General features: G+C 44.2%; 2 protein-coding genes across 5 annotated transcripts; one reads left to right on the top strand and one right to left on the bottom strand.

The window, feature by feature from the left end:
- On the top strand, positions 1-12,055 carry SASS6 (SAS-6 centriolar assembly protein). Of its 4 annotated transcripts, none has more exons than XM_040072487.2 (18): positions 1-98; positions 1,062-1,122; positions 2,733-2,812; positions 4,041-4,145; positions 4,449-4,620; positions 4,736-4,813; positions 5,786-5,905; positions 5,990-6,181; positions 6,381-6,575; positions 6,914-7,003; positions 7,095-7,274; positions 7,883-7,964; positions 8,314-8,423; positions 9,248-9,370; positions 9,701-9,789; positions 10,243-10,334; positions 10,426-10,528; positions 11,716-12,055. In XM_040072487.2, the coding sequence occupies exons 1-17, from the start codon at positions 1-3 to the stop codon at positions 10,512-10,514; spliced, it is 1,956 nt and encodes a 651-aa protein (XP_039928421.2). In that variant the 3' UTR covers positions 10,515-10,528; positions 11,716-12,055. The 4 variants fall into 4 exon arrangements, with proteins under 4 accessions (XP_039928421.2, XP_039928420.2, XP_039928422.2 ...); XM_040072486.2 differs by having other exon boundaries at positions 11,629-12,055; XM_040072488.2 differs by lacking the exon at positions 11,716-12,055 and adding an exon at positions 10,672-11,606.
- Positions 12,035-25,556, bottom strand: MFSD14A (major facilitator superfamily domain containing 14A). Its single transcript, XM_040072491.2, has 12 exons — positions 25,383-25,556; positions 20,406-20,501; positions 19,268-19,330; positions 18,577-18,704; positions 17,398-17,512; positions 16,108-16,326; positions 15,707-15,820; positions 15,251-15,322; positions 14,882-14,994; positions 14,628-14,725; positions 13,934-14,097; positions 12,035-13,365 (listed from the first exon to the last, which is right to left on the bottom strand). The coding sequence occupies exons 1-12, from the start codon at positions 25,467-25,469 to the stop codon at positions 13,159-13,161; spliced, it is 1,476 nt and encodes a 491-aa protein (XP_039928425.1). The 5' UTR covers positions 25,470-25,556; the 3' UTR covers positions 12,035-13,158.
- Positions 25,557-26,580: the final 1,024 nt, after the last annotated feature.

Below are 26,580 nucleotides of genomic sequence, written 5' to 3'. Positions count from 1 at the left end.
ATGCGGCCCCTCCCCGCGGGCGGGGGCAAGATGGCGGCGGAGCGCATCTTCGACCGGGCCGTGTGGGTGCGAGTGCGGGGCTGCGGCTGCGAGGAGCGGTGAGTGCGGGCCGCCTGCGCGGGAGGCTCTCTGCGCTCCTCACGGGGCTCTTGACTCCCGCCCGTCCTGCTGGGCAGCGCTCCGCGGTGCTGCGCTTTGCGGTTGCTGCGGGCACCCTCCGGGCGAGGGAGGGGCCGGATCCGGCGAGCCCGGGGCAGCCGGCGAGGGCCGGGCGGTCGCCGTGGATGCTTCGCCGAGGGAGCGAAGCCGGCGGGGCGCCGCTGTGCCCGGGGCTGAGGCGACCCGAGGGCCGGGCGGCTGCCGGGCCCGCGCGGGCTTTGGCGTCTCCTGGGTCGCGGCCCTGCCCGCCCGTCTCCCGCCCGTCTCCCGCCTCTGTCCCGGCGCGGCTCCTCCTCAGCGGCCCGGGGCCCCGCGGGTTTGAGCCTCCTGAGCCAGGGTGCGCACAGCGGCGGTGTCTGCGGGAGCCCAGACATTCCGTATGTGAAGCGTCTGTTCGAAATAGAGTGAATTTCGGCACTATAGGGCCTGTCTGGATTAGACAGTGTGTGCCCGACACACCTGTGTGAGAAGGCGCGGAAAGGCTGATGTCTGTGGTGTGCGTTGTAGTATAGGTGACTTTGTACTCGACAAGAAATCGTTGACGACAAGGTAGCACTGTATAAATGGTTATTAGGGGCTTGAGCAATCGTTAATAAATTTCAACAGACTTCTACAAAAGTTCTAGTTTCTGGACAAAGTTTCAAAACTTCTGCCTTGCCATTTAAAGTCTGGTGGATAACAAGCAGCAAAGCAAGCAGCAAAAAACCAGCTCTGACTGAGGAGCTGCAAAATGACTGAAACTCTTATATCTTGGGTGTAGTCATTGGTGGGAACTTTCTTGATGTTTCTGCATAAATTTTTGTTTTTGAAATGTCACCGACTTCTGCAATGCAGCCGTGTATGTGTGTTATTTGGAGAATGTTTTCTTGATCTATTACTGAGTTTCATCTTTTTGTACACAGGAGATTAAATATTCGAGTGAATATTGAACTGCTGTCAATTTCTAATCCTGTTCATAAAAAGGTTTGTAAATTAATCGTTTTTGTCATTCATTAGATATTACCTGAATTTCATTGTATAAAAGGATAAGTAGGAGAAGCAAAATGGGATTTTAGTGTTTCCCATTTCACTTTTTTTAAAAATTTATTTTTGAGTAACTTAGTTGGTTTGGTATTGTGTTTTTCCACCCCTGCCCCCCCTCCCCCAGCCTTTTTTAGCTCTGTTGTAGTTTGGCTGTTGATGGGTCTTAGCAAACTTGCATATGAAAAGTATTTAGAGATGCTCAGGGCAACATGAGAGCTTAGGAGTACCTTTAATTCAAGGTACTAAATTGGGAGTAAAAAAAAAGATCTTTCTCAGGGAAAATAGCAATGAGCTCACCACTGGAGATTTTGTAATCTCTTTTATTACGTGTCTGATTTGTCACCAAAGTGTTCATCCCCCCAGCAGGATGTCAAGGTTGGTTGTGGTGTTTGTTTGTAAAGGAATACAGCAGTTTTTGGTCAGATTCTGCTCTGATGGCACTGTTGATGGTACTTCTCTCCAAGCAGAAGCAGTTCAGGTAGAAGTGTGTGCTGAGCTGCAGCCTGTGTCAGGAGGAGCCTGGAAACTGGAAATGCAGTTGAGTCCCTCAGGGAGTGAGTGATCAATCTAAAGAGAGAACTTGCAGTGCTTGATCAGCTAAGGGGACGTCAGACTAAGCAAGCATTTTTATCTCACCCATCAGTCCACCCCAGCTGGCTTGGGGTAGCATTAATTTTAACTCCAGCTGTCTGTGTGTGTGAATCCCTGGGTTTATGTGTGTCCAGCTGAGAGTTTTGTTGGTGTTACTGGCACCTGAATTACTGAGACAGGTTTCAGTGGTGTGTATGTGCAGTGCTGTGCCACGCTTCATTCTGCTGGAGCAGCTGACACGTTTCTGCTTTACTTTTGTACTCTGCTGGGGAAAATCCTTGCCACAGGGGCGAGCCTTGTTACAGGGAGCAGCTGCCTGGGCCTAATGTTCTGCATAACTCCATCCTTGGAATTCAAGGCCTGATGCTTATGGAGAAGGCAGTTTTTCCAAAACACTGCAGAGCCCTAGTGAACAAACCAGTGTCTGTCTGTTTAAAAGCTAGGCAGCATAATGCTGCTGTTTGCCATATGGCATTCCTGGACTTCAGCTGTATCCAATCTGCAGAGCTCTGTATTAAGGTACATCAAATCAGCTGGTGGTTTCGTAAACTGTAGGAGCAGTGTGCTCTGAAAGGCTTCCAGTTATGGGAGTGAGGAATTAGTAAACCATGACAGTGGACAGCTAGTGCTACACTTATTTCAGGAGGGGGAAAAATAGTAAATAGCTTTTTTTCCTAAAATGATGGATACACACTGAATTTTGAAACTTTTGCTGCTCAAAGTTTAAGGTTGAGCTGGTTTGTTTTTGTGAAAGAGTTTTCCTAGTTTTCCCACTGTAATATTTGCAGTTGTGTTAAATGGTAATGTTGTGCACCTTCTGAATGAGTTGCCACAATTCTGTTGTATTTTTGACTAAATAATAAAAACGTTCAATACTGTTTGCAATGCTGATTTAAATATTTAATGACTCCTGAGTAGCTTATAGTACTTTAATCATATTTAAATGTACATCTTTTCAGGACTTAGCTGTTCGATTGACTGATGATACTGATCCTTTTTTCCTTTATAACCTTGTCATATCAGAGGAAGATTTTCAAAGGTAAGTGGAATTACAGTATTTTCTAAATGGCAGAATAGAGCGAGGGAATATTTTTAGCTTAGAGTGATCTGTGTTAGCGTTCAGGTTTGGCAGTTTTCAGTTGTGGGGGTTTGTCAGTGTTTAGTCAGTATTGTTCTCTGACCTGTGAAACAGGCAGGGTCAGGAGTGTGGCCAGCTCAGGTTACACAGGAGCGTTGGGATCCCGATGTTCAGTTCCCTGCAGGGACACAGTGCTGCAGTGCCACAGTTCATCTTTCTGCTGGTATCTTCCGTTTATCCTCACTGCTTCTCACAGACTATTGTGTGTGTAATTACGAGAAGAAAGTGTTTGCATGGGCATGGGTTTACAGACCTGAGCCTGTATCTTAGGGATTTCTTGCATAATTGTACTGTTGGCTCTCAGGTACTTGCTCAGAATTTGAGTAAATCATCAAATTTGGATTCCAGGCATGAACAGATGAACAGTTCCATTTTCTGCTTTCTTTGGGCATTTATTTATTTTATTTTTTGCTTTGTTTCTTTGGGCATTTATTTATTTTATTTTTTGCTTTGTTTTGTTGTGGGCTTGTTTGTTTGTTTGTTTGGGGGTTTGTTGGTGTGGAGGAGTGGCTTTGGTGTTGTGTTTAAAAAGGGAGGTGTGATCAGTGTGTGGGTTAAAAGGCAAAAGCAAAGCAGTGTTTGGAAGAGAGAACAGAAGTGTTCTGTTGCACGGAGGCACATCTTTGTGCCTGCACCGTGGGATGTTTCTGTCTGAGCTTGCTGTGTCTGTGGAGTGGGTGAGTAGGGGACAGAGGTGGTGGCTGAGGCTCCTCTCCTCGTGCTGTGCTTGTTCTCTGTGCCTGTCCCATCACTGCTCCGTGCTGTGCTGGGAGGGTGATGCCTGCTCAAAGGAACCCATCTGTTACAGCAACTTCTGGTTTTAATGAGCAGCCCATTTGCAAGAACTCTTGTGATCAGGAGTATCCTCTGGGGATTATTACCCACGGTGTGCTCCAGGATGACCCTGCTCGTGGGAGCTTGGACCAGCTGACCCACTGTCCCTTCCAGCCTGAGCACTTCTGTGATTTTGTGATACGTGCTCACACTTCTTAATGAAAATAACACACTAGTAAACCTTTATGACGTGATCAGAACTGGTTCTTTCTACTAGTGTAAACAAAAGATTTTATAGGAAATAAATTGCAGTTCTCTATATTGCTGACATTTTTTTTCCTGTCTGTTTATATAGTTTGAAATCCCAGCAAGGTCTCTTGGTAGACTTCTCTGCTTTCCCACAGAAATTTATAGATCTGCTTCAGCAATGCATTCAGGAGCAGAACAAAGATATCCCAAGGTAGGTCACAAGTGTGTGCCACATTACTCTGTGAGTACCTGTTGAATTCTTAAAATGCTTGTCAGTCACTCAGAGTGAGAAGAGTTGTAGAAAAGGAGAGTCTGACCTGCCCCAACCTGAGTATAAGTTGGTGGATGTAACTGGCAGAACCTGAGTCTTGGGAGGAGACTTCTTCTTGAGCAAAAACTGGACAGCCTTTTACAGCACATATAAAAATACATTTTATTGGGAAATAACTTAGGATCTACAGGTAGTTTCAGAAAAAAATATGCTAAACATTTGATTTTCTTTATTTTTCCCTAGGTTTTTGCTGCAGTTAGTTTCTTCAGCACCTGCTCTAGATCACACACCTGTCTCTTTAAATGTAGTAGAGACCAACCCTTTCAAACACCTTACCCATCTTTCTCTAAAATTCCTGCCAGGAACTGATGCAGAAATAAAGAAGTTTTTAGCCAGCTGTTTGAAATGCCTTAAGGTAAAATGAAAGCTCATCAAAACTGCAACTAAGCCTCAATGCTGTATGTACTTAAGCTAAATGCTACTTGTATTTTGGGAACTAAGGATTTGACTTGATGTCACTTTGTACATAGGAGGATAAAATGATGTTGGAAGAAAAGCTTAAAAAAACTGAAGAGGATCTTACCAGGCAACTGAGCTACACTCAACAGGTAACATAAAAATTTAACTTTTGTGTGTTGTACTTTTTTTGATTTATGGAAAATGTCCCTTTGTGTAGGCTGGTTGGTTAGCCACTACCTAGCCAAGATAATTGACTCGAGACTGAGTGAAGAGAAGAGTCTGCTGTAGCTTTTCTAGACAGTGAGTAAAGTCCGCAGCTGAAGAATTGAGTTCTTGCAGTACTCAACCAGAATTGTACTTTATTTTGTGCAGAGGTCTGTGTATGCACACACAAATTGAATACTAAATATGTGGTCATGTGAAGATAAATGATAAATATACTTCATGTATTCCATGAACTGTTGGAAATCCTTTTATTTGGAAAAATTGTGAAACTATGGTAAATAAATTGGAAGTCTTGGACTTTAATTACTCCTTGATTTTTGCAGTCAGCATAGTAATCACTTCACGTCTGTATTTTAAGAGAATGATTTGGGTCAGATTCTGCAATTGTCAAGTTGGCTTTTTTGACCATAATGAAACAGAACAATTCTATTAAAACTGTTAAGAATTATTTTTGGAATGGATTATTTGTTTGCCTCATGTCTGCAGCTTCGGTTTGAGTTACTGGAATGTGTGTGCTGAATTAGAATGCAGAATTACAAATCAAAAAGAGGAAAAGATGCTGCTGAAGAACTTTATTTCTTTTTTTCCCCCTGTAGAGTGCTCTGTGTTACAAGGGTGTAGGAAGTATCAGCAGGCTGTTTTTTCACTCTTAAATAGTGGTTGGAAAAAAATGCAATTTGAAATTAGGATTATTTTATCCACAGCATTAGAGCAGTGCTCTTCAGCTTCTCAGTGCTTTACTTTTCCTGATGACAAAATTAACATATTTCAGCATCTGGTGCTGAATTTTAGACTTTATTAATAATTCCATGTCCTTTTAGTAAGTAACAGTAAAGAATCACTCAATGTTGGCTGAAATGCTTGTGTTTTTAAACTCCATGTGCTTTGTCAAACAGAGCTTGTCAGAGAAGAGCCGGGAACTCGACAAGCTGAAAAGCGAATGGACGTCCTACACGACAGCTCTGAGCAGCAAACACTCGCAGGAGCTGACAAGTGAGAAGGAAAGAGCTCTCCAGGTACAGTGGCTGGAGAGAATGAACGGGATTCTTGTATGGGAATAGATTCATCCAATAACTGCTGCATTTCTTTGCTTCTCACAGGCACAAACTCAGTACCAACAACAGCATGAACAACAGAAAAAGGAGTTGGAAAATTTGCATCAGAAAAGTATTCAGCAGTTGCAGAACAGGCTCTCGGAACTCGAGGTCATCAATAAAGACCTAACAGAGAGGAGATACAAGGGAGACTCCACAGTCAGAGAACTGAAAGCAAAGCTTTCTGGAATAGAAGATGTACGGCTTCCCAATAGCCAAAATCACCTTACTGCTCTTAGAGCGTTAACGGTGCCTGCCTGGGCACGAACACAGCATATTAACTGCATTTATTACTTCCTCTTCATTCCATATTATGCTTACTATTTCAATATGTCTGTTTAAATTACTGTTACGGGTTTTCTTGAAGAATAAGATTCAATTCTTTCCCAACATTTAGGAATGTCAAAGAGCAAAGCAGGAGGTGCTGTCGCTGCGCCGGGAGAACACAACTCTGGATGCCGAATGTCATGAAAAAGAGAAACTCATAAATCAGCTGCAGACACGAGTTGCTGTCTTGGAACAAGAGATCAAAGACAAAGATCAGCTCGTCACCAGAACAAAAGAAGTCTTAGATGCAACGCAGGAGCAAAAGGTTTCTTCATGAATTTTTTAAGCTTCCTAATTGTGGTTTCCATAGAGTAGCTGCTGACCAGTTTTTATGAATAAAGACGGTCAGCTTTCAAACGTAGTTAAGATTCTAAATTATGGCATCAAAAGTATACTGGGTTCAGATTTAATGTTGTGATACTGGAGTAATAGTTTATGGTATTTTTGGTAGGGAAAAAAAAAGGATTAATCCAGATCCTATAAAATTTGACTGAAAGCACTGACCGGTCCGTTGTAAGGATAGTTCTCAAAGAATTGTGAACATTCTACTTGAAATCATGAACAATGTATCACAGCCTTATATTCTGTAACATTCTGTTCAAGGTGATACTGGAAGAGAGTACAGAGGAAAAACAAAGGCATATTGAAAAACTAGAGACTACAATTAAGTCGCTGTCAGCTGAACTCCTTAAGGTTTGTTTGAACATGGCACTTCCCTTGTGCAGCATCTCCCTTATTCTTAGATGTTTATTTTTGTAATATATGGTCTGGGCTTTTTTAATAGGCTAATGAAATTATCAAGAAGTTACAAGGAGATTTGAAAACTCTAATGAGCAAATTAAAATTGAAAAATACAGTAACAATTCAGCAAGAAAAACTATTGGCAGAAAAAGAAGAGAAACTTCAAAAAGAGCAGAAGGAATCGCAGGAGATGGGACAGTCCCTTCAAATGAAAGAGCAGGAGGTATTGATGGGCTCACCTTGAGTGCTGGAAGTGCTGTTGTGTGGATTATGTTGGGTTTTGTGGGGTTTAACTCAGTTACGACAGTAAGGTCTTAAATCTTTCCATGCAATAGAATATACTCTTTTGCTTATTTAACATGTTTATTTAAATGTGTCATCAATGTTCAGGTTTTGTAATGTTAACCTGGTTTGTAAAAGCCATCCATTTATATGGAAGGCAACCAAAATTGTTTTAAGAGAAGAAAGCAATGTAATGGATAAATCAGCACCTTTAGAAGGCACATTCACGTGTAAGCTGGTGAAGGGAATAAGGAATAGAGTGAAGCTTTTTCTTCCATTCCATTTAACAGGACATTCCCCTGTTTAGAGTTCTTGCACTATTTTATCATAGAAGAATAAAGGTCAGAAGGGATTCTGGCTGTCACCTTGTCAAAATCCTAGCTGAAAGTGGGGCTTCCTTTAAAAGAATTACCATGTTGCTTTTGAGTCAAACTAAGCTCAAACTTTTAGTTTTAGAGTGACTTCATAAATTTTTTCGTTGTTTGTAGTTAGTATAATGCCAGTAGTAGAACACTGCTGACGGTTTTACAATTATTATGGGAATTACAGGTTTGCAAGCTACAAGAACAGCTAGAAAGTACAATACAGAAACTTGAAGAAAGTAAGCAGCTCCTGAAAACCAATGAAAATGGTAGGTTTGTACAGTTTGATTTCTCCCTCTGTAAAAATGACCCAGTGATCTCACCACTACTGGAATTGCTAGAAGCAGCTTTTGGGGGTTTTGTGAAGAGCTGCCATTATTGTCATATATGGAAAATGAGCCTCTGGCTGTCGTGGGCATGCAACAGCCAAGAGCTGCAGGGGGGAAGCCTTCCCTTGGTGCTGTGGGGTGGGCGCTCAGAGGCCTGGAGCTGGGCAGGAAGCTTCACCCCATGGCTTTGCACAGCACTAGGGAGGACAAATACCCAGTGAGCTGCCTTTTTGTGAGGAAGGGCTACTGGCCATTTCAAACAGCTTGAGCTTTTTCTTCCTCTCTGCAGTTATCACGTGGCTGAACAGACAGCTGAGTGAAGTTCAGATGGCAAAGAAGCTGGACACTCCTGCCAGTGCCCATGCTGCTGGGAGGGCTGCTGCTTCACCTCTGGGCATGGTAAGGTAGAGCTGTTAATAACAGACTGGTGAGGTGGGCAACACCTGCTAAATGCAGGGCCTTAAAATAGGAAAATCTAAACCAAGGCACTTTCATCTTCTCCTGGCCTTAACAGTTTTGGTGGATGTGGTTTGGCATTGTTTGTTTATTTTTCAATAACATAAAACCCTGTTTGGTGCTTCCTGATGTCCTGGGCCTTGTAGGTGAGATCTTCTAAACTCTTGCTTACATAAAATACACAAAGCAGTACAGAATTAGCTTGGAAAAGATGAAGTGCTGAGTAAAGGCAAAAAAAAGGACATTTTTGTGTTGAGATGTTAACTTACTAATCCTCTTTGTAAGGGTTAAACCCCAAAGTGCACTGTTTGAATACTCTAACTAGGGATTTTTAGCAACAGGAAAGTCAGGGGCTAAGGAACGCTGCCTGCAATCACTGTTGAACTCTGTAATTTGCTGCTTCTCACGCTATGCTGCACAGATCGCTGCTATCACAGCAACAACAGGAATTGATGAGCTGCCGGTTCACAGTGGAAGGGCGTGTTCATACACGGAGGTCTCTGGATTTGTAGCTGGATACATTAATTAACCAATGACAGAGTGTGTAGCTTATTGGCTGAGAGTGCTCACTTCATCTGAGTTTCTTAAAGTTATGTTTTCCTTAAATGTGTGAATCTTGGAAAAGTGATGTTTTCTTCACATCAGGAAGACTCGTAAGTGTTGGCTTTGTAATGGCAGTTAGTTGTTAATTTTGGAATTTTTAATCTTTACAGTTACTTGAAATATTGTGTTTCTCATTTATAGATGTGTTTCTATTTCTTTTACAGCCTGACCGACCATCCTTTCACAGCTCAGGAATCAGTCATCCCATTTCTCCTCTCTATGCCTTCCAGAACTTTCTGGAACCGACACACAGCAAAAATGGAAATTCCCAATGTCCAGTACCAAAGGCAAGCACTTCAACTTTTTTGTTTGTTTAAGAATGTGACAGTATATTTGATTAAGAATGTGACAGTGTATTAAAGCACAATGTTTTGACTATTTCTCAGAGTGCATAAATATTCACTATATTTACTCCTGGGCTCCCTGCCTTGAGCATTATAACTGTTCTTCATAGCAAATGCTTGTCTTTGGGCCGCTTGTTCTCGCAGGCTTTGTGCACAGCAGGGCCAGTGATGTGTGGAAACTGGAATCCCTGGGAATTTGACTCTGAACACGCTCGCGGGAGGGGACTCTCAGAGCCGGAGTAACTCTGAACCTGCAGCTCTTTGTCTCTGCAGGTTCAGCTGAACTCGCAGCTTTCGAAGCTGAGTCAATGTTCCGATGCTCACACCGTGCCTGCAGCTGGCCACGCAGCAAACAAGGAGAAGTGAGTGTCAGCTACTGCAATTTAATATTTTCGTTATTTCATTTATAAAGCCCTTGGTCATCTTGGTGTGTTTGGAACTGACTAACAGTTCTGGTATTAGCCTGGTTCTGTGCTCTGCCTTTCTTCATTACTGTGCTAATCACTTCTGGGTTGGTTTGTTGAAACTGAAAGGAAGAGCCATGCTTGCAGGAATGGGCCCTAAGGAACAACAGTTCAGTGTTGCTCCTGCTGACAGCTCTATGCCATCAGGTGCTGCATCACTGAAAAAATTAGTTCTAGGCTGTTCTTAACCTTCTGAGGGATGGTTTAACTTTACATGGTAAAGGTCATGGAAATGCAGTAGTTGCATTCCTAGTCAAGGCTTTCTGGAGCAAACCTGTAGCTGCCCTCATTCTAATGCACTGATGACAAACTGCATTTGCTTTCAATTGTAATTTGCCTTTCTCTTCCTAGTGGTGATCAGCTGGGGCTGGAATCAAAGTATTTCAAGAAAAAAGATGACAGCATTCCTTTACGAGGGCTTAGTCAGAACACACTTAACTCAGGTAGGTACCACACAGAGCAAGGCCTTAACTGAACTGTCCTGGGAGGGCAGTGACAGCCGAGTTCAGTGCTGTGTCCTGTGCTGTTCTGCAGAGTACCTGAGACCGTACTTGCCAGCCAAAGCCCAGCCGTCCCCAAAAGCTGCTGGAACACTGGCCTCAGCCTATTTTCCTGGATCATAGACAGGGTTCTGACAGTAAGAGTCCTCTTTTAACCACTGGGGGAATTTTTGAACGTCCTGTAATAGTGCGTTACTAAAGCATCAGTGTGAACTGATGTAATTTTATGAGCCGGTTTTCTTTGAGGAGGGGATCTTGCCTGACTTGGATGATGTTTCAGGGTGCTTGAGCCTAAGGAGAAGATAAAGCCTTAAGGAGCTGGAGTGGGAACACTGACCTCACCAGGGCTGTGCAGAATTTTATTAAGTCTATTGTTACCTGTAAATCTTCCTAAAAACTCACCAAAGTACTCTGGCTTTTTTATAACAGGTGAAATGTACATTCCCTGAGTGAGAACAATTACCTGAATTTCTATTTCTTGACTCCTTTCAGAGAAAGGATGAGGCAAAGGGAAAGCACAGGAGAACTGCACTGTGCTGTCCATTTTAGTACTGGTCAAGCTCATGGGGGGGGCACAGCTGCCTCACTAAGCTGTCCTCACAGTTTAGTTTTAAAAACTTGCTTAATTTTGAACCAGTTTATTTGAATTGCATATAGACTTACAAATAATCTCATAATAAAAAGGGTAAATTATGTCACTGAAGGTATAAAATAAAAATAAAAATTCTCAGTCTTGGTTCCCCTAACTTTTCTCTCAGTATTACATTCCACAGGCCACCATGCATAAACATTGAAAGGTGAAGTAGCTGAATAGTTAACTGTTAATAACACGTAGAAGTTACTTTATTTTTATAAATTGTACTTTACAACTGTAAGACTGCAGAAATTTTAGATGCTCTTACATCTATGTAGCTTGTTCTAGTGTCTGGGTTCAAATGCTAGGATCGTGTCACAACCCCTTCTGTGCCATCGTTACTTGGTGTGTCCTGCCAGGCACAGTACCCTTACCATGCCTGCTCCTTACTTTCGGTAAAGATACTTCATTCCTTTTACCTTGGTTACTCAAGTGCACCCAGAGGCTTGTACAGTTCAGTGGTTTGTTCTGCTGTGTGAAATGTGTACATTTGTTTATTAATTAGCACCATGTTAATGTATAGTGTCTGGGTTTGTTATGTGTACATTTTAATGGAAATATTAAATGGTTTTTATCAAAAACTCTGATTAGTTAATGTTTCAGGAGTCCTAGCCACCATCTCCACTGTACTGAAATTCCCAGCTGAGGTAAGCACCAGAACAGCTCTACTTCCTTTACCTTTTGCTGCAGTTTCCCAGAGCTGCTGTCACAGCAGTGTGGCAGCATCACCCAGGCCACTTGAATAACAACAAAGCACGTGTGCTGTGGGCCTGTGCGGCGCTGGCCAGGCTGGCTGTGTGCACTGCCTCGTCCTTGGAGCCCGGATCCGTGGCTCTGTTCCACCGGAGCCCCAGGAAAGGGGCAGCTGCAGGCAGCCGGTGCTGCTGGACAGCCGGGCCGCTTCAGCCAATCACTGCTCCAGCTGCCTCTGCACCTGCTGAAGTACGACACACAGGCAACTACCGAACTTCACTAAAGGCTTAAAGAGACAGTCACAATTATTTAAAAATTCATTAAAATACTCAACTTTATTAACAGTATATTTACATTTCTTTTCCTGCTCTTGGTCAACCGTGGTGAATGTTCAAAGGTAAAAAAGCATTAAGCAATAACCACAAGATGAAAACATTTTAAACCTATACAATACTTTATACACAAATTTATACAAAGGAACACTTAAATAATACAACCGGACACAAAAATATACACTTTTAGAGAAATTCACATCAGTAATTGTATAAAGCTCTCTTCTGTACTAAGGGTCCTGAAAATTTAGGACTAAAACTTTAAGCTCTGTAATGCAAAAGGGTTCTTGTGACAGTCCTCAAAGGCCACTATATAGTACATGGACAGATTCAAGGCTATCAGCTTATAGAGTTCAGTCTGTGTATTCAAGTTTTGAGGTCCTTTATGATTACGCAAACATCAGAAATCGAGTGGTTTAATAAACGGTACAGAGGAAAGCAGAGGTTTCGAGCCGCTATTAAAATCCATAGGCCCCAAACACCCACTTTGTATTTCAACAAGTGTTTGATAATGACCGTTTCTTCAAAAATAGAAAGAGTAAATGCACTTACATAAAAATAACTTTTACTGTTCAGCAAGCGTGCTCTTGTGATTTTTGTATTAGTATAAACTTAAAAAAAAACCTGCCATGTGACTTTTAAAAGAAATGATACCAATTCACCTCCCTACTTTAAGTACATTTACATTAAGGCTTTGAATCATCTGACCCAAGATTTTACAACATTAAAACGAATGGGTCCACATGGATGCCAGTCTGTCTCATTGAGACGTAGCATGACTAGAATTAAAGCTCACCACCGTAAGGAAACAGAAGGACACATGCTCATGCCTTGACTCTATTGTTTGTCTCTCAACTAGAATGTACAGTTTAGCAGTAACAGTATTTCATCGCAAGAGACAAGTATGTAACAGTTTGTTTATAAAAGCAAGTAAGTTTTTACTTCAATGGCAACGTCTTTGGAGAAAGTTCCCGTTTCAATTCCTATAGATTTCATGCAGAAAAATACTTCTTAAGATTACCTTAAGAAATTACATTTTGATGGAGTTGGAATGTGTATCCCAAACTGCTGATGAAAGAAGAGTCCAAACGGTCTTCCAGGATTTTTGTCATACATTTGTATCTTGCAGTAATGGTTCTTTAGCTTCACCAGGAGCTTGTGGGCTGTGGGGATGGCCGTGGCTGCCACAGTGTTTCTTCCAGTTGCTGGATCTTAGGTTTAGGTTTGTGTGTTCAGGAATAAACAAGGCAACAAGTAGTGCCAACAGCACAGAGCACGCTCCAAATAAGAATGGGGGTCCAGGAATTATGGAATTCTGAAAACAACAACAAAGTGTTAACGAGCCTTTTGACACGCATTAACAGCCTACAATTGTGAATTACCCACTCCTAAGAGCTGCTGCCTGACACACCAGTGAACACAGTGCAGGCTTTGAGAAGGAATGTGAAAGAACATTACATCCTAAGGTTTAGGACAAGTGACCACGATTCTTATTAATGATTGCCATCTTCGTTTTCTAGTGTAAGTTCCTTCTGCTGAGTTTTCTCAAAAACTTAATTTAAAAAAAACTTGGTAAAAGGACAACAAAACAAAAACATTCACTACTGCTATCAGTCCATCCTTCCCTAAAGGTATTCTCCTCACAGGGGTGACAGTTGTCTATGACTGTCAGCTGTAGCTATTTGAAAATTAAACTAAACCAGTGCATGCCATTAAACGGATCAGTTAAACAACCCTCCCCTAGAGGGACTTAGAAACCTCTTTCTACACCCTCCATTTGCAGTCAGTGTAAAAAATGTACCACAGCATCAAACTGGAGAACTGATGAGCACAGGAGCCCTTCCTAAGTTCTTTTGGAAGCAGGAAGTCCAAAAGAAAGGTACCTGTTGTAAATGGTATTGTGCAGCCACGCTACCTCCTGGCGATGACTCGGGCATGGGCAGTTCATTCAATTCAACGTGAAATATATAGAATATAAAACCATAAAGCGCTGGTCCCAAACCATTACACAGTCCTCGAATTCCTGTGATCATCCCTTGAACAACACCTGGGAAAAGTAAAATACTTGTGCTTATCTATCTATAGTTACACATATATAATTAACTATTTCTAACGGCTTTATTGACTTTAAACTGATGCAAGCAGGAAAGCTCTAAATGTTGTTGCACTATGGATTACAGTAAACAAGGGGTACATAGAGCCTGTCATTATCAGATATTCGAGTGGGTTTTCCATCTGCCTCTAGCAGAGGGCAGTGCCTGCCACACTGAGCTAGTTCAGAGGATGTGGACACTATCCCTGCTGTCACCGTCTCACACAGGAGAGAGCACGGCACACAACACTGAGAAACAGTGCACTGAGTTTGCTGAATGTTCTGCTGCTGAAGGGCCTCATTTTCTCTCCGCACAGAAGTACATGGTACACACACAGTGCAACGTCCAAGCACCCTGGGTTTAACGTGGTGCCTTAAGCTCAGGTATTTGGGCTGCCCTTCCAAGACTCAGCCTGGCTGATGAGCACATGTCTGTCTGCACAGAGTTCCTCAAGCAGAATCCAAAGAAGCAAGAGCAAACCTACCCTGCTGGTCGGCGTCAGCAGTTCGTGAGACCAGGGCGCTGACAGCTGGGAAAGTGATGCTGGACATGGCTGCCACAGCGCCAGCTGCCCACATCATCCTGCAAAACACACGGTGCAGTGGCTGCTCTGGGGCTGCGGCTCCGCCCTGCGAGCGCAGGGACGCTGCACGGGCTGTCCCGCACTCGCTCCCTTGGGAGAAGGGAGGAAACGCAGAGCGGCCCCGCGCCAGGCAGAACAAAGTGAAAGGTGCGTACCATGGCTCTGAGCCAAAGCCGTACCACGCCAGCTGCAGGATCTGGAACCCCAGGCCCAGCAGGATGGTGTTCTTATTCCCAATGGACCTCATCAGTAAACTCAACACTACTGTCTAACAGAGAGGGCAAAAGTAAAATGTCAGAAAAATAACATTTTATTCTAAATGTTAAACACAGGTAAGCTGATGAGTTAATGAATTAAAAAAAAAAAACCACCTGAAAACATTCTATTCTCAATGTCAAATACGTGCAGAAAAACTATTTCAAAGCAGTGTTCTTCAAAAGCAGTATTTACATCTACCACAAAAAGCACAGTCATTCAGCAAGTCATATGCTTCTCACATCAATGCCACACAGAGCAGAACTCACCTGTGCAATAATGGAAAGAATCCCAAGGACTGCTATAAATGCTGCAACACTTTCAGATGAAAATCCCATTATCTATATTAAAAAAAAAGGGCAATTTGATTATTAACCATAAACCATGTGTCATGGTGTCACAAACCCCACAGAGGGAACACAATGCAGACCAGTATTCACCTCATCTTTTTTCCATTACATCAAACAAGTAAATGAAAATAAAGGGGTATAAATAAAAAGCAATTAAACTGTTCCCTCAAAAAATAACACCAGATTAACATATTGAACCTCCTAGTTCAAGAATAAAGCAAATAAAATCAGAACAAGAGGACTTACGTAAATTGCTGGGAGCTTCTAAATTACATGAGTTATCTGTATTTCTCATATTAGTTCAGTAATACTGAAAACTTTCTTAAATCCTGAAAATTTACTTTTGTTCAAATTCATACCAAATTGTTATATTACCTGTCTGAGGTATAGGAAGAAGCTGGAATATTGGCCTGCCTCTGGGAGGTAGGAAAGAAAGACTGTTATGCAGATTAGCAGCACAATGGAGTCCTGGCCGACTTTCTTCAGGGACTATGGCAAGAAAAAAGAATTACAAAAACATTCCACCTCCGTTTCCAAAAAGCATCCCTAGCTGGGCTCTGAAAAGCCTGACAATTAATGAAGTTGTGGCACCACCAAAGCACTCTCTGTATGTTCAGCAAGATTGTTGGCAAAAATATCGCCAGTGAAGCAAGGTCAAGCTTGAAGAAACGCAGGCTTTGTTTTACAAGCCTGAACTATTGTAAATTCAATCTCTTCCCTGTACCCAAGGCTCAGTATCTGCAAATAACAGAATATTCCCCAGTTAAGGAGCTTACTGCGAAGGGGTCAGCCTGTTCCCATGAAATGGGGGCTCCCCAGGACGCTGGCCTCATCTTCTCTGGCAGTGACTCCGGTACAGCAACGAGGATAAAACAAATGTCCAGCAAGGCTATGGCTGTAGCCAGCACCACCACCAGGCTGTCGCCGTACGCTCGGCCAAGGTAGGCACCGATGGCAGGGCTGGTGACTAAACTTGCTGCAAAGGTTGCAGAAACCTGAAATAAGTAACAGCTGGTAAGATTTTCAGTGAGACAGGTCAGCAGTGTTATTACCCACATTTCCTCCTTTTCAGAAGCCTAACCATTATAATCACATAACGATTAAAAGTAACCTTTTTCCTATGCCTACGTGAGAGCAGCTGTGTATTTTAGAGAATCACAATTTTTCAAGATTTTTTTTTTCCTGATAACTGGACAGCAATGTGAGGCTCACAGCAGTCTTGCGTGTACTGACATAATTAGGTTTAATTAACTATAAATTCTTCTGATACCTCTGGGAAGCAATGAGCTGTATTTAATCTTCATACTAGTAAAACAGGCAATGTATGTTAAAAAAAGCACATGTATAAAGGGTATATTAAATGTAATATGCTGGTTAATCCAACTCAGTAGTTGTCAGTTAATCAGCTGGCCTTGTGAAAGATACTAACTTCTTAAAAACTGAAAGAACTTTCTCAGCACATCTCAATCCCTAATGTGTACAGGCACAAAGAAACTATTTAATTCTATATCCATTGCTTTCAGCTCTTCCTGCTGAATGGTAATGGATTCTGTAACCTAAACACAACACACAGTTCTGCTAATCCATAATAACAAGAGGCTGTCAAGGCTCTTGGGACTTGGCAGGTTATCAGAAGATAACAGAGAAATAGAGGGGAGTTGTAAGAACTTCCAACAGACAACTCAGAGCTACGTTTGTTCTGAACTGCATCTCAGCAGAGTGACTGAGACACAGGCAGAGGCAGTCAAGTATCACACAATGGCAGTTCCAGAACAAAAGGTGAGACTTCTGAAAAGGTGACAGAGTAGTACCAGTGTGGGCCATGATGCAGGAATAACTAAAGCTCCTCAAATTAGATCATTAGGGTTAGGACAGACAGGCACGACAGCTTTTAACATGGTCACGTTTTGTTTCATTTACAAGCAGAATATTCAAGAGTAAGACTGGATGACAGAAACAATTAAACAGAAAAACCTGACTCCAAATGAAAATCAACTTGCAAAAGCATTACAAACTGAAGGGCTTAGTACTGAATAGCACAGGAAAAGGGCCCAAACAATACATACCAAACCATAGGCCATGCTCCTCTCATGTTCTTGGGTTATGTCTGCTACATATGCAAAAACTACAGAAAATGTCACTGCAAAAACTCCAGACACGGAGATTACAGCGAAGTACCACCTAAAAACATGATAAAAAATATTAGAACAGCTAAACAGAAAAAGTCAACTCAATCCAAGTGCAGTTAAACAGTAAATCACCTTGTCCAATTTATCCTGACAATGTATTGAGATAATCTTGGATAAAGCCAATGTGACTGCGTCTTGATAGAATCGTGTAACTCCTATGTGCACCCAGTACAAGCAGCATGATTTTGTAACATCTACAAAAAGCTACTATGATTAAGTACTGCTCAGAAACAAGGTGCTCAGCTAATAAACTTAACTAATCTATGACCCAAATCAAATTAGGAACCTCAGTGTCTTGAGAACCCAGTCATTGAAAGGCCTCCACATCAGCCCTATCTTTTTGCTATAGACACTAGCACTTAGCATTTGAAACCTTAATGAACACTTCCTTCTTGGAAGGAGCTTGAAAGAGGGCTGAGCAGCCTTGTGTGACCAGAGAGGAAACAGGAAAGGCTGATGGAGCTGCCTGAGCAGCTGGCTCAGCTGGCAGCCTGTGTCACTGTGCTCCACCCGCAGGAACACCTCGGGTGGTCAGGAGCAAGCCCAGGGCTGAGGCCTGCCCTGCCTGTGCAGCGTTCCAACCAGTTAACAGTCAGGAAGGTGCACACACAGCGAGACGGCCTGTTGATTTTAGAATCTGAGAAACAAAAGTGTGAAAGTGCTGCCACACTGCAGCTTACAAACGGTAACCTCGTGCACTGCATTAGGTAAGGTTTTGATTTCAGTGTTGCAGGCCGACATCTCAGTGAGAACTGTGGCCACAATCCAGAGCTGCACAGTTCACTGGACAGCATTCTTCAGCTTTGGCAGATGTGCGGGACGTAGGGCTTACAGCACACAGATCAAAATCAGCAGCTAACGAAATTCTGAACAAGGCCTTGGCCTCATGGCAGCTGCTTCAGGTTGACTGTTCCCCCAGCTTTGCACAGAAATAATACAAAAGCCTCGACCCTCCATGAAGCACAAACAGGATTTGACCAACAATGCTACACACATAAGCATTAGATAGCAATCTTGAAGAATGACAGCAAATGTGGCATGAAACAGTTTACTAACCATGGGCTGATCTTCATTAGTGGTATTGGTGCACAGGTGAAAAATACTGTTAGCAGCAAGAAGGACTTTCGTCCCCACACATCAGACAGGGCACCTATGAGTGGGGCACTGAGGAACGACAATAAGCCCTGAGTGAAACAAAGCATTTGAAGTTAGAACTGAAAGTTCAGGCCCGTGACAGCTGACCACAACACTGTGAAAGCAGCCCAGGCTCCGGTTTCATTCAAGCCAAGGGCTACAGTGCAATGCACCAAAGGCAGTGTGGCCAAAAATCACTTATCTTCTGTCCCATGTCTGGTTACATAAAATTCGAGCTCTGTTATCACAGAGCCACACAAAATTCAAAGTGCAAATGATCCATAAAAGCAGTTTCATGAACTGTGTCTTATAGACTACTGGAGCAACAAACTCCAAGTGAAAAATCATCCACTTTTAGCACCATATGCATCATTTGAGATTAAGCAACTACCTTTTTATTTGCTGACTCCGAACAGTAGATACAGACCAAGCAATACCTTACTAGAAGTAAAAAGATGCACATTTGCACTTTCAGCAGTAGTTTATTCCCATTTTATTCATACTGCGAAAGCCATATTGAAAAACCTCCTGACTGTTTCAGTTGGCAGTTTTTTCTATATTCCTCTCACCATTCACTTCAAATTTTACTTGTGATCAATTTCTGTCAACTTACCTTTACTCCTTGAATTAGACCATTCATTAGAAATGTATGTTTTGGGAAGGTTTCATGCAAAACCTGGAGAGGAAATATAAACAGTCATTTGCACAATATGAACTACAAATATTGCTCATGATACATATCCAACTCTATGATGCACAGCACTTTTTTTTAATTTATTTTCATAGAATGCAGAGGAAAAAATAGAAGAAAAAAGGGCAAACCACAAATAAAGTGACTAAGCTTTAATTTGCATGGAATGCATTTTGAGATTTCAGTGCCTGAAATATAAATAAACCAGAGAACCTAGAAAATTATCTCTGACCAGATTCTTCAAATGTTACTGTGTCATCTGTTGGGGACTGGGGAGGGAGAGGAGAGACATCACCATCCTGAAGTGGCTCTCAGTTTAATGAGCAGAATCCAGAAATGCAGCTGGTCCCAGTCTGATTTGTGTTTAGATGAGAGGGATTCCATTCAGTGATGAGGTGCAGTTCATACCCAAGAGACTGCTGATGGGTAACATCAGCTTTCAGAGCAGCACCAAGACTGCTTTTAAAGTGGAGCTGGCTTGGGAGATTTTTAAGCCTTTACTCCTTTTAATTTGTCATCACGTATCACTCACAGATTAACTCCAAATTAAAAGCAACATGAGAAAGTACCCTGGTACAAACACATTGGTCTGACTGTTTCACTAATCACAGGGATGCTTTGACTGGTGTAACAGGGTCTGTGCTCTGAAGCTTCTGCCCAAAACACAGCCAGGTCAGCAAAGACCTCCCTACCTACACACATGCCTGCATAATGTTACCACATTTCAAGTGTATTTTTGCCCTTACATTTCTAATATGCCAATGTTTTATGGCATCTTGAAAGGAAAGATAATTTCATTACCACCTTACTGGTTTCAATCAGAAACTATTTACATGTAAGCTTGAGTGTTAGCAGACTTGCATGTAAACAACTGTGCTACACCATTACACGGCTATAATGAAATAAATGAATTTTCTGATACCATCTAAAAATATAGTAACTTTTACTTGCACTCAGTGATATGTCATTTTCATTTCATGTAGTTCAGAAGATGCTCAGTGCCTTTGCAGTAATTGTCCCACCTCCCTTACAGCAAGAAAAGCTCCCAAGGATCACCTACCACTAGAGTGGGAGCTGTCAGGAGTCCCCAAGCAAAAAACTCCAAGAAGATCACGATAACAGCGTGGTAGACACTGGGTGAACCTATCCCTTGAGGCTGAAACAGGAGAAAAGACAGGTGAGTAAAACATCTGATCATCTATCAGAGTCATGGGAAATGCATCTGAACACTATGAACAGAACAATTCTCAAAACTTGGGAACAGTTACCCAACTAACTGGTATGGAATGAAACTCCATTTTTTAACCCGTTGATGCTAATGTCCTGAGGTGTCCTACTCTTGCTCTACAGAATCCTTCACTGCCATCTCAAATAAACCACTTACACTGCCAACCTGGGAAACAAGGATACTACAGGGAAAACAGACTCTTCTTCAGACAACTAGTTTGTATTCCTCGAGAAAAGTGCTTAAGTCTACACAAGGAACCAAGCTTCCACAGTTTCAAAACATAGCTCACACTCAGCTATCCCCAAGTCTCACAACCTGGTCTATCAAACAGCTCCTGTTACTAAAAGGCACCAGTGCTCCATACAAAACATAGCTCTAAACCAGGAAAGAAACTAAAATAACACCAGAAGCCAATCTCAGGAACAGCAGTGATCACCTCCCAAACCACTGAGTGCAGACCTATCAGTTACAGTGTGCTTCAAATGCAGGAAGAGATGGAGATAAAAGATTTGACAAAAGGAACTTTTAATTCTTCAGTGATTTGGGAGAACTAGAATTATCTTTTGAAGAGAAGAAAAAGAGCATGGGTGGGAAAACCTGCTCATCCTGTAGACTCTGTAAATGCTGTCAAACAACATGCCACAGTTCAACATTTGCAAATTAAGGACAGGGTTCACTAATTATTCTCGTATGAAAGCAGTATGAATAACTCCTCAGAAATCTCACATGCACTCTTTCAGCTTAGAAATGCTGCCTCAATATCTGCTTTGCCAGTTTTGTGCAAAGGTGAGTTACTAATGGAGCGGCTCTGGTGTGGTCAGACCTGGCATTTACATCAAGCACACACACAGGCTAAGGACCTCAGCTGCTTCCTGAGAAGGCTCGCTGGGATTTTATCCATGTGAGTAGCTGATGGAAGAGTAAATATAATAAATTATACTTGCACCCTAAAAAAGAAACCCTCCCTGAAAAAAGCTGCTCAGCTAGTCAAGTGTGGAGCTGCCATCCTCCAAAGCCCCCTAGACACAGCCCTGAGTAAACTGCTCCAGGTGACCCTGTCTGGGGTAAGAGACTGGGGTAGCTGGATTAGTGATGTTGGAGGTGCCTTCCAGTTTTAAATACTACACAATTTTAAGCTGCAGTTAGGTAATACTGGAGTATTTCTTTTACTAAAAGTTTTATATGCAAGCCCTACCTAGCTTTTCTTTCCGGATTCCAATATTTCCAACATAGAAAAGTTTACTGAACTAATGTAAGAAATAAATACAGAAAATTTCAGTGCCTACTCACTCCTACTGCTAGAAAAGATCATGATTTTCAAAAGTGACCATATCAGTCTGTAAACGGTGAATTACAAAAGTACCTCAGCACTGTACTATTTTTCTTTCCCAAGCCCTCTTCAGTAAATTCAGACACACCATACCGATATTTCTGCTATTTTTTCCGCCTACTCTCCCAAGGATGTAAATTAACAGTCTTTGTAGGTACAGAGAGCGGCTATAATTATCCTCTCCTCCCACAATTCCTTTCCCTTTCCACCCACAATCCTTATTTTAGCTCTGGGTTAAAAATTTATCCAGCTCTGCACAAACTGCAAGTATCCATGTTAGCTGTTTGAGTCAGTCTCATAAAATCAGGTCCATTCTGAGAGCGCCCTGACTGCTGTCACATCGCTGGCTCGTGCCCCCGAGGCCTGACGGACAGTGAGGGAGGTGCCATAAACCATCCCACTCCTCCCAGCACGGGGATCAAGAGCGCTTCCATTCACAGCAGACAGGAGTGAGCTCAAAGGCCACCTGTGCCCGTGCTGCCCTCGTCCAGCTCTGAGACCACTCGCACAAAGCCAAAGAGCAGAACGAAAGCAGCGGCCGATCTGCACGGGGGAACTGCTGCTGACTGTAGAGGCCTCAGGTGGGTCACTGCTGCCCCTGCCACGTCACCCAGCTGGAAGCAACACCAGCAGAGCTTTCCAACACGCTGACAAAAACCACAAGTGACATTTAGACCACTATGGTGCAACTTCCTTGCTTTCTTGTTGCTAGTGCTTCTTATCTACAAAAAACAGAAGGTATTTAGGCATATTCAGATCATCACCTCTACATCCATTTTTAAAGGTGCTGGCGACTATCAAGCAGCAAGGATGCTTCTGAGGTGAAAGAGCAAGGGAAGGATAAGCAGTTACACTGCAGTGTATTACAAACATTACAGGCATTCAGTCCCCAGCGTTTCAGCACCAGCCTGACGCGCTCTCTGAGCCCACAGGTGCAGTGCAGATGCTGCGTGTCCGGCCCTGCCGTAACCTACAAACCTCCCCCAGTGCCTTCCTAACAGGTTAACACAGCGTCATGCAATGGTCTAAGTGCAACTGAACCATAAGGCCCTACATCTGGAGAGAAAAGACACAGAGCCCCTGTATAAACCAGCTGGAACTGAGATATTCCAATCAGAATAACAGCAACCCTCCTCTGTTACCAGCAGCCACAGCAGAGCATATGGCAAAACCCTTGGCACCAACAGGGCTCCAAGAATGCATTTTCCTCTGGTTATAGAGAAGATGCCTTTAATCAAACACTTTGTACTGCCTGTGATAAAAAGTGTACATGCCAAGCAAGCCTAAGAACACACATCTGACAGCAAGAGAATAACTACCAAAGCAACAAAGGCATCATGTGTAAGACCACAGCTGCTGCTCCCCTGCTGGAAAGAAAAAACGAATGAAGTCTCAATCTCTAATTCATCCCATGACTGCTTCAAAAACGCATCATCCTACATAGGATGAATACATGAAGGACAGAAAAATTAAAACTTGGGGAAAAAGAAGTGTTGAAACAGACGCTGTGGTTGCCCCACCCCTGGAAGTGTTCAGAGGCAGGCTAGATGGTTTTGAGCAACCTGGCCTATGGAAGGTGTCCCTGCCCATGCCAGAGGGGTGGAAACAGATGATCTTTAAGGTCTCTTCCAACCCAAACCATGTGTGATTCTATGAAACCACATCACTGGTGTTACTGCCTCTCCTTTGGAGAAATCTGACAACACACACTTGAGTACAGCACACCATTACGCATCCCTTCTGTGATACAGCTACTAAAGCTGCAAATAGAAAAACACAAAAATACCACCATGCACCAACCCAAGCTCCTGCACCACCCACTGCCTTGTCAAGGAGACACAGCAGAAAATGCAGTGGGAGGAGAGGCTTTGCAGAAACAATGGATGGGTTTTCCTTTTTGCTTGTTTGGGGTTTTTTTCTGGTTTCCAATCAAAAACTCTTTCTGCCTGTGCCACTAGTCACTACCTCATTAACCATCTGTACATTCATTCTGGCTCACACAATTTTCTCTGATGTCAAACAATTCCAAAATAAACCAATCATGCTGGAAAGTGAACATGAAGATGCTTGATTAATTACTGGGTTGCCAGTGGGAGACTCTGAAGACATGGGGGCCATTTTCAGGTACGTGTTTCCCACAATGTCACACACCACCCTGGGCAATGAACGAAGCAGCTGAGGACACTGAGCACTGAAGGCCAACTTAACATTTTAAGAAACATTAAAAAAAATTCCATGCATGAAATTTCTGCTGTTGCTATAAAGAACACTCTTATATCAAACTTGCTAACTTAAAAATACGTATTTAAAACAAATTCCCGAACATTTATTTGAAGGCAGAAAGTATTACAAGCAGAAGTTTTTGTTGCCTAACAACAATCTACATACCTTCATACATACATACCCCTGAGTAACAATATCTATTCTGCTAGTACTACTCAATCTAACGTACCTGCATTTAACATTTGTACAAGGTAATCCCATACATTTCTATCTTTGCAAACAGTGGGAACGCATCCTGCGAAATATCAACAACCATTGCCAGACTTCATTTTGCTTCCCAACACTTCAGTAATGCAGCCAGCTGGCCACTCCAATGAACAAGTATAGTGACTCTGACACCAGTCTCTTCTCCATTATTGTTCCAAAAAGACAAACTGAAGGGCCATCAGCAATTTAGTCTGTCAAGACGTCTTTTTATTTGAAATAACGGCACTAAATTTAGAACAGGGCACATCGAATTTACACTGTGGAAAAAATCCAGGGGCAATGATGCGTTGGAAGTAATGGCACTCACCAATATAAAGAATAAAACCAACCAAAGAACCCACCCAAACCAACCCAAAACTTCAAGCTCCAGCAGCTAAAACACTTAACAACTTCCTTTCTTTTTCAAATGCATGTGTTTATGAGGAAGCGAAACAGGGGGAAGAACCGCAAAGCCTCTCTTCCAGGGGCCGTTTGCAGCACTGCTCAGGCGCTGGCGTCCGTCCCTCGCGGGCCCGTTCTGTCTGACCACGGTCCCTGCCCCGCCGGCAGCCCCGCACCCGAGCCGCCGCTCAGGGGAGCCGCGCTCGGTGACGGCGGGCTCGGACACGCTCTGCTCACCTCGGGCGGCCGTAACGACGCGCGGTGCCCCAGCCCAGCGCCTGAGGCCGCACTCGCCCCCGCGCCCCCAAACCCGGCCCACGCGAGGAACAAGCTGCGTTCACGGGCGGAGCAAAGCAACCTGACTCGCTCACAGGTGTTCTTCGGGCAGCCGCCCCGCGGAGCCCGGCCCGGGCTGCCGAGCGAGGCCGTCGGGGCTGCGGCGGCCGTGAGGACACCGCGACCGACACAGGCGCGGCCGCCCGAGCCCCACGGGCCCACCGACCCCCGCCGGACCGGACCCTGCCCGTCCGGGGCCGGTCGCCGCACAGCCACAGAGCCCGGGGTCCCCCGCCGCCGCCAGCCGTCCCCCGGGCCGCCCCAGGCCTCACCGTCCCACCGTCCTTAATGATGATCTTCTTGGCCAGCATGATGCTGCGGTTCACGGCGCGCTTCTTCTTCTTCCCCGCCTGGGTCATTTTACCATCGCACCCCGGGGGCGGCACCAGCGGCCCCTCCCGGCTCCCCTCGGGCCTCGGCTCCCTCCGTCCCTCCGACGCGGCCGCCGCCACACCTCACGCGCCCGCCGCCATCTTGCGCAGCCCCACCGCGCGCGCAGCCGGCGCTGCGCATCACGCGATCGCGCCATTGGCCGCGCGCCGTCACGTGTGGGGCCCGCCCCGCCCGCGCCAGGGAACGCCGGGCTGCGCCGGGGGAGCGGCGCCTTTGGGAGCGCCGGGCTGCACCGGGAAACGGCGCCTTTGGGAACGCGGGGCTGCACCGGGGGAGCGGCGCCTTTGGGAACGCGGGGCTGCACCGGGGGAGCGGCGCCTTTGGGAACGCCGGGCTGCACCGGGAAACGGCGCCTTTGGGAACGCCGGGCTGGCACCGGGAGAGCGGCGCCTTTGGGAACGCGGGCAGAAGGCACCGCTGCGGAAAATGCAAGGCTGGCACCGGGAGAGCGGCGCCTTTGGGAACGTGGGCAGCAGGCACCGCTGCGGGAAGTGCGGGGCTGCGCCGGGAGAGCGGCGCCTTTGGGAACGCGGGCAGAAGGCACCGCTGCGGGAAGTGCGGGGCCGCACCGGGAGAGCGGCGCCTTTGGGAACGGGGGCCCTCACAGCCTCCACCCCTCGGCAGCCCCAGCCTGAAAACGCCACCGGCTAAAGCACCGAACGCGGCCCCTCGGGAGCCTCAGGTTCTCATCCGGCCCCCCAAGCATCACCCGTCCCTTCCACCCGGAGCTGCTGAGGCACCCGGGAAAAAGGAACAAAGGAAGGCAGTTTGTACGGGATATACCTGACATTCCTAGAGCCAGAGTACACCAACACAGATATAATCCACCCTAAAGATCCAGATTGGAGACAGATATTATTCTTTCTTCCTATCAAGTTTTAAACTTAGTTTATGAAAGCTCCAACACCTTCAAACGGGTAGGTCATCCCAGGTTCTGACTTACCACAGCACCTGCAAGTAACAAGATAACAGGGATCAGCTTCCCCATAGCGGCAAGCCAATTAGTGGAGAAAATCTTTTAGAAACATGTTGCTGGCATTATTAGGTTTTCTGTGGCTTATCAGTTCACCTATTGAT

This window comes from Hirundo rustica, chromosome 9 (genome assembly GCF_015227805.2).
Source record: "Hirundo rustica isolate bHirRus1 chromosome 9, bHirRus1.pri.v3, whole genome shotgun sequence".
NCBI classification, from domain to species: Eukaryota; Metazoa; Chordata; class Aves; order Passeriformes; family Hirundinidae; genus Hirundo; species Hirundo rustica.
Note: the sequence above shows the minus strand (reverse complement) of the source record. Positions and strands in the feature narration are given on the sequence as shown.

Excerpts from the sequence above, each read along its gene's own strand:
- MFSD14A (XM_040072491.2), bottom strand. The coding sequence starts at position 25,469 with ATGACCCAGGCGGGGAAGAAGAAGAAGCGCGCCGTGAACCGCAGCATC. Across the intron at positions 14,726-14,881 it reads GGCTTTGGCTCAGAGCCATG|GATGATGTGGGCAGCTGGCG; the intron begins GTACGCACCTTT and ends TGTGTTTTGCAG. Across the intron at positions 13,366-13,933 it reads CACAATACCATTTACAACAG|AATTCCATAATTCCTGGACC; the intron begins GTACCTTTCTTT and ends TGTTGTTTTCAG.
- SASS6 (XM_040072487.2), top strand. The coding sequence starts at position 1 with ATGCGGCCCCTCCCCGCGGGCGGGGGCAAGATGGCGGCGGAGCGCATC. Across the intron at positions 8,424-9,247 it reads CTGCTTCACCTCTGGGCATG|CCTGACCGACCATCCTTTCA; the intron begins GTAAGGTAGAGC and ends TTTCTTTTACAG. Across the intron at positions 10,335-10,425 it reads TCAGAACACACTTAACTCAG|AGTACCTGAGACCGTACTTG; the intron begins GTAGGTACCACA and ends GCTGTTCTGCAG.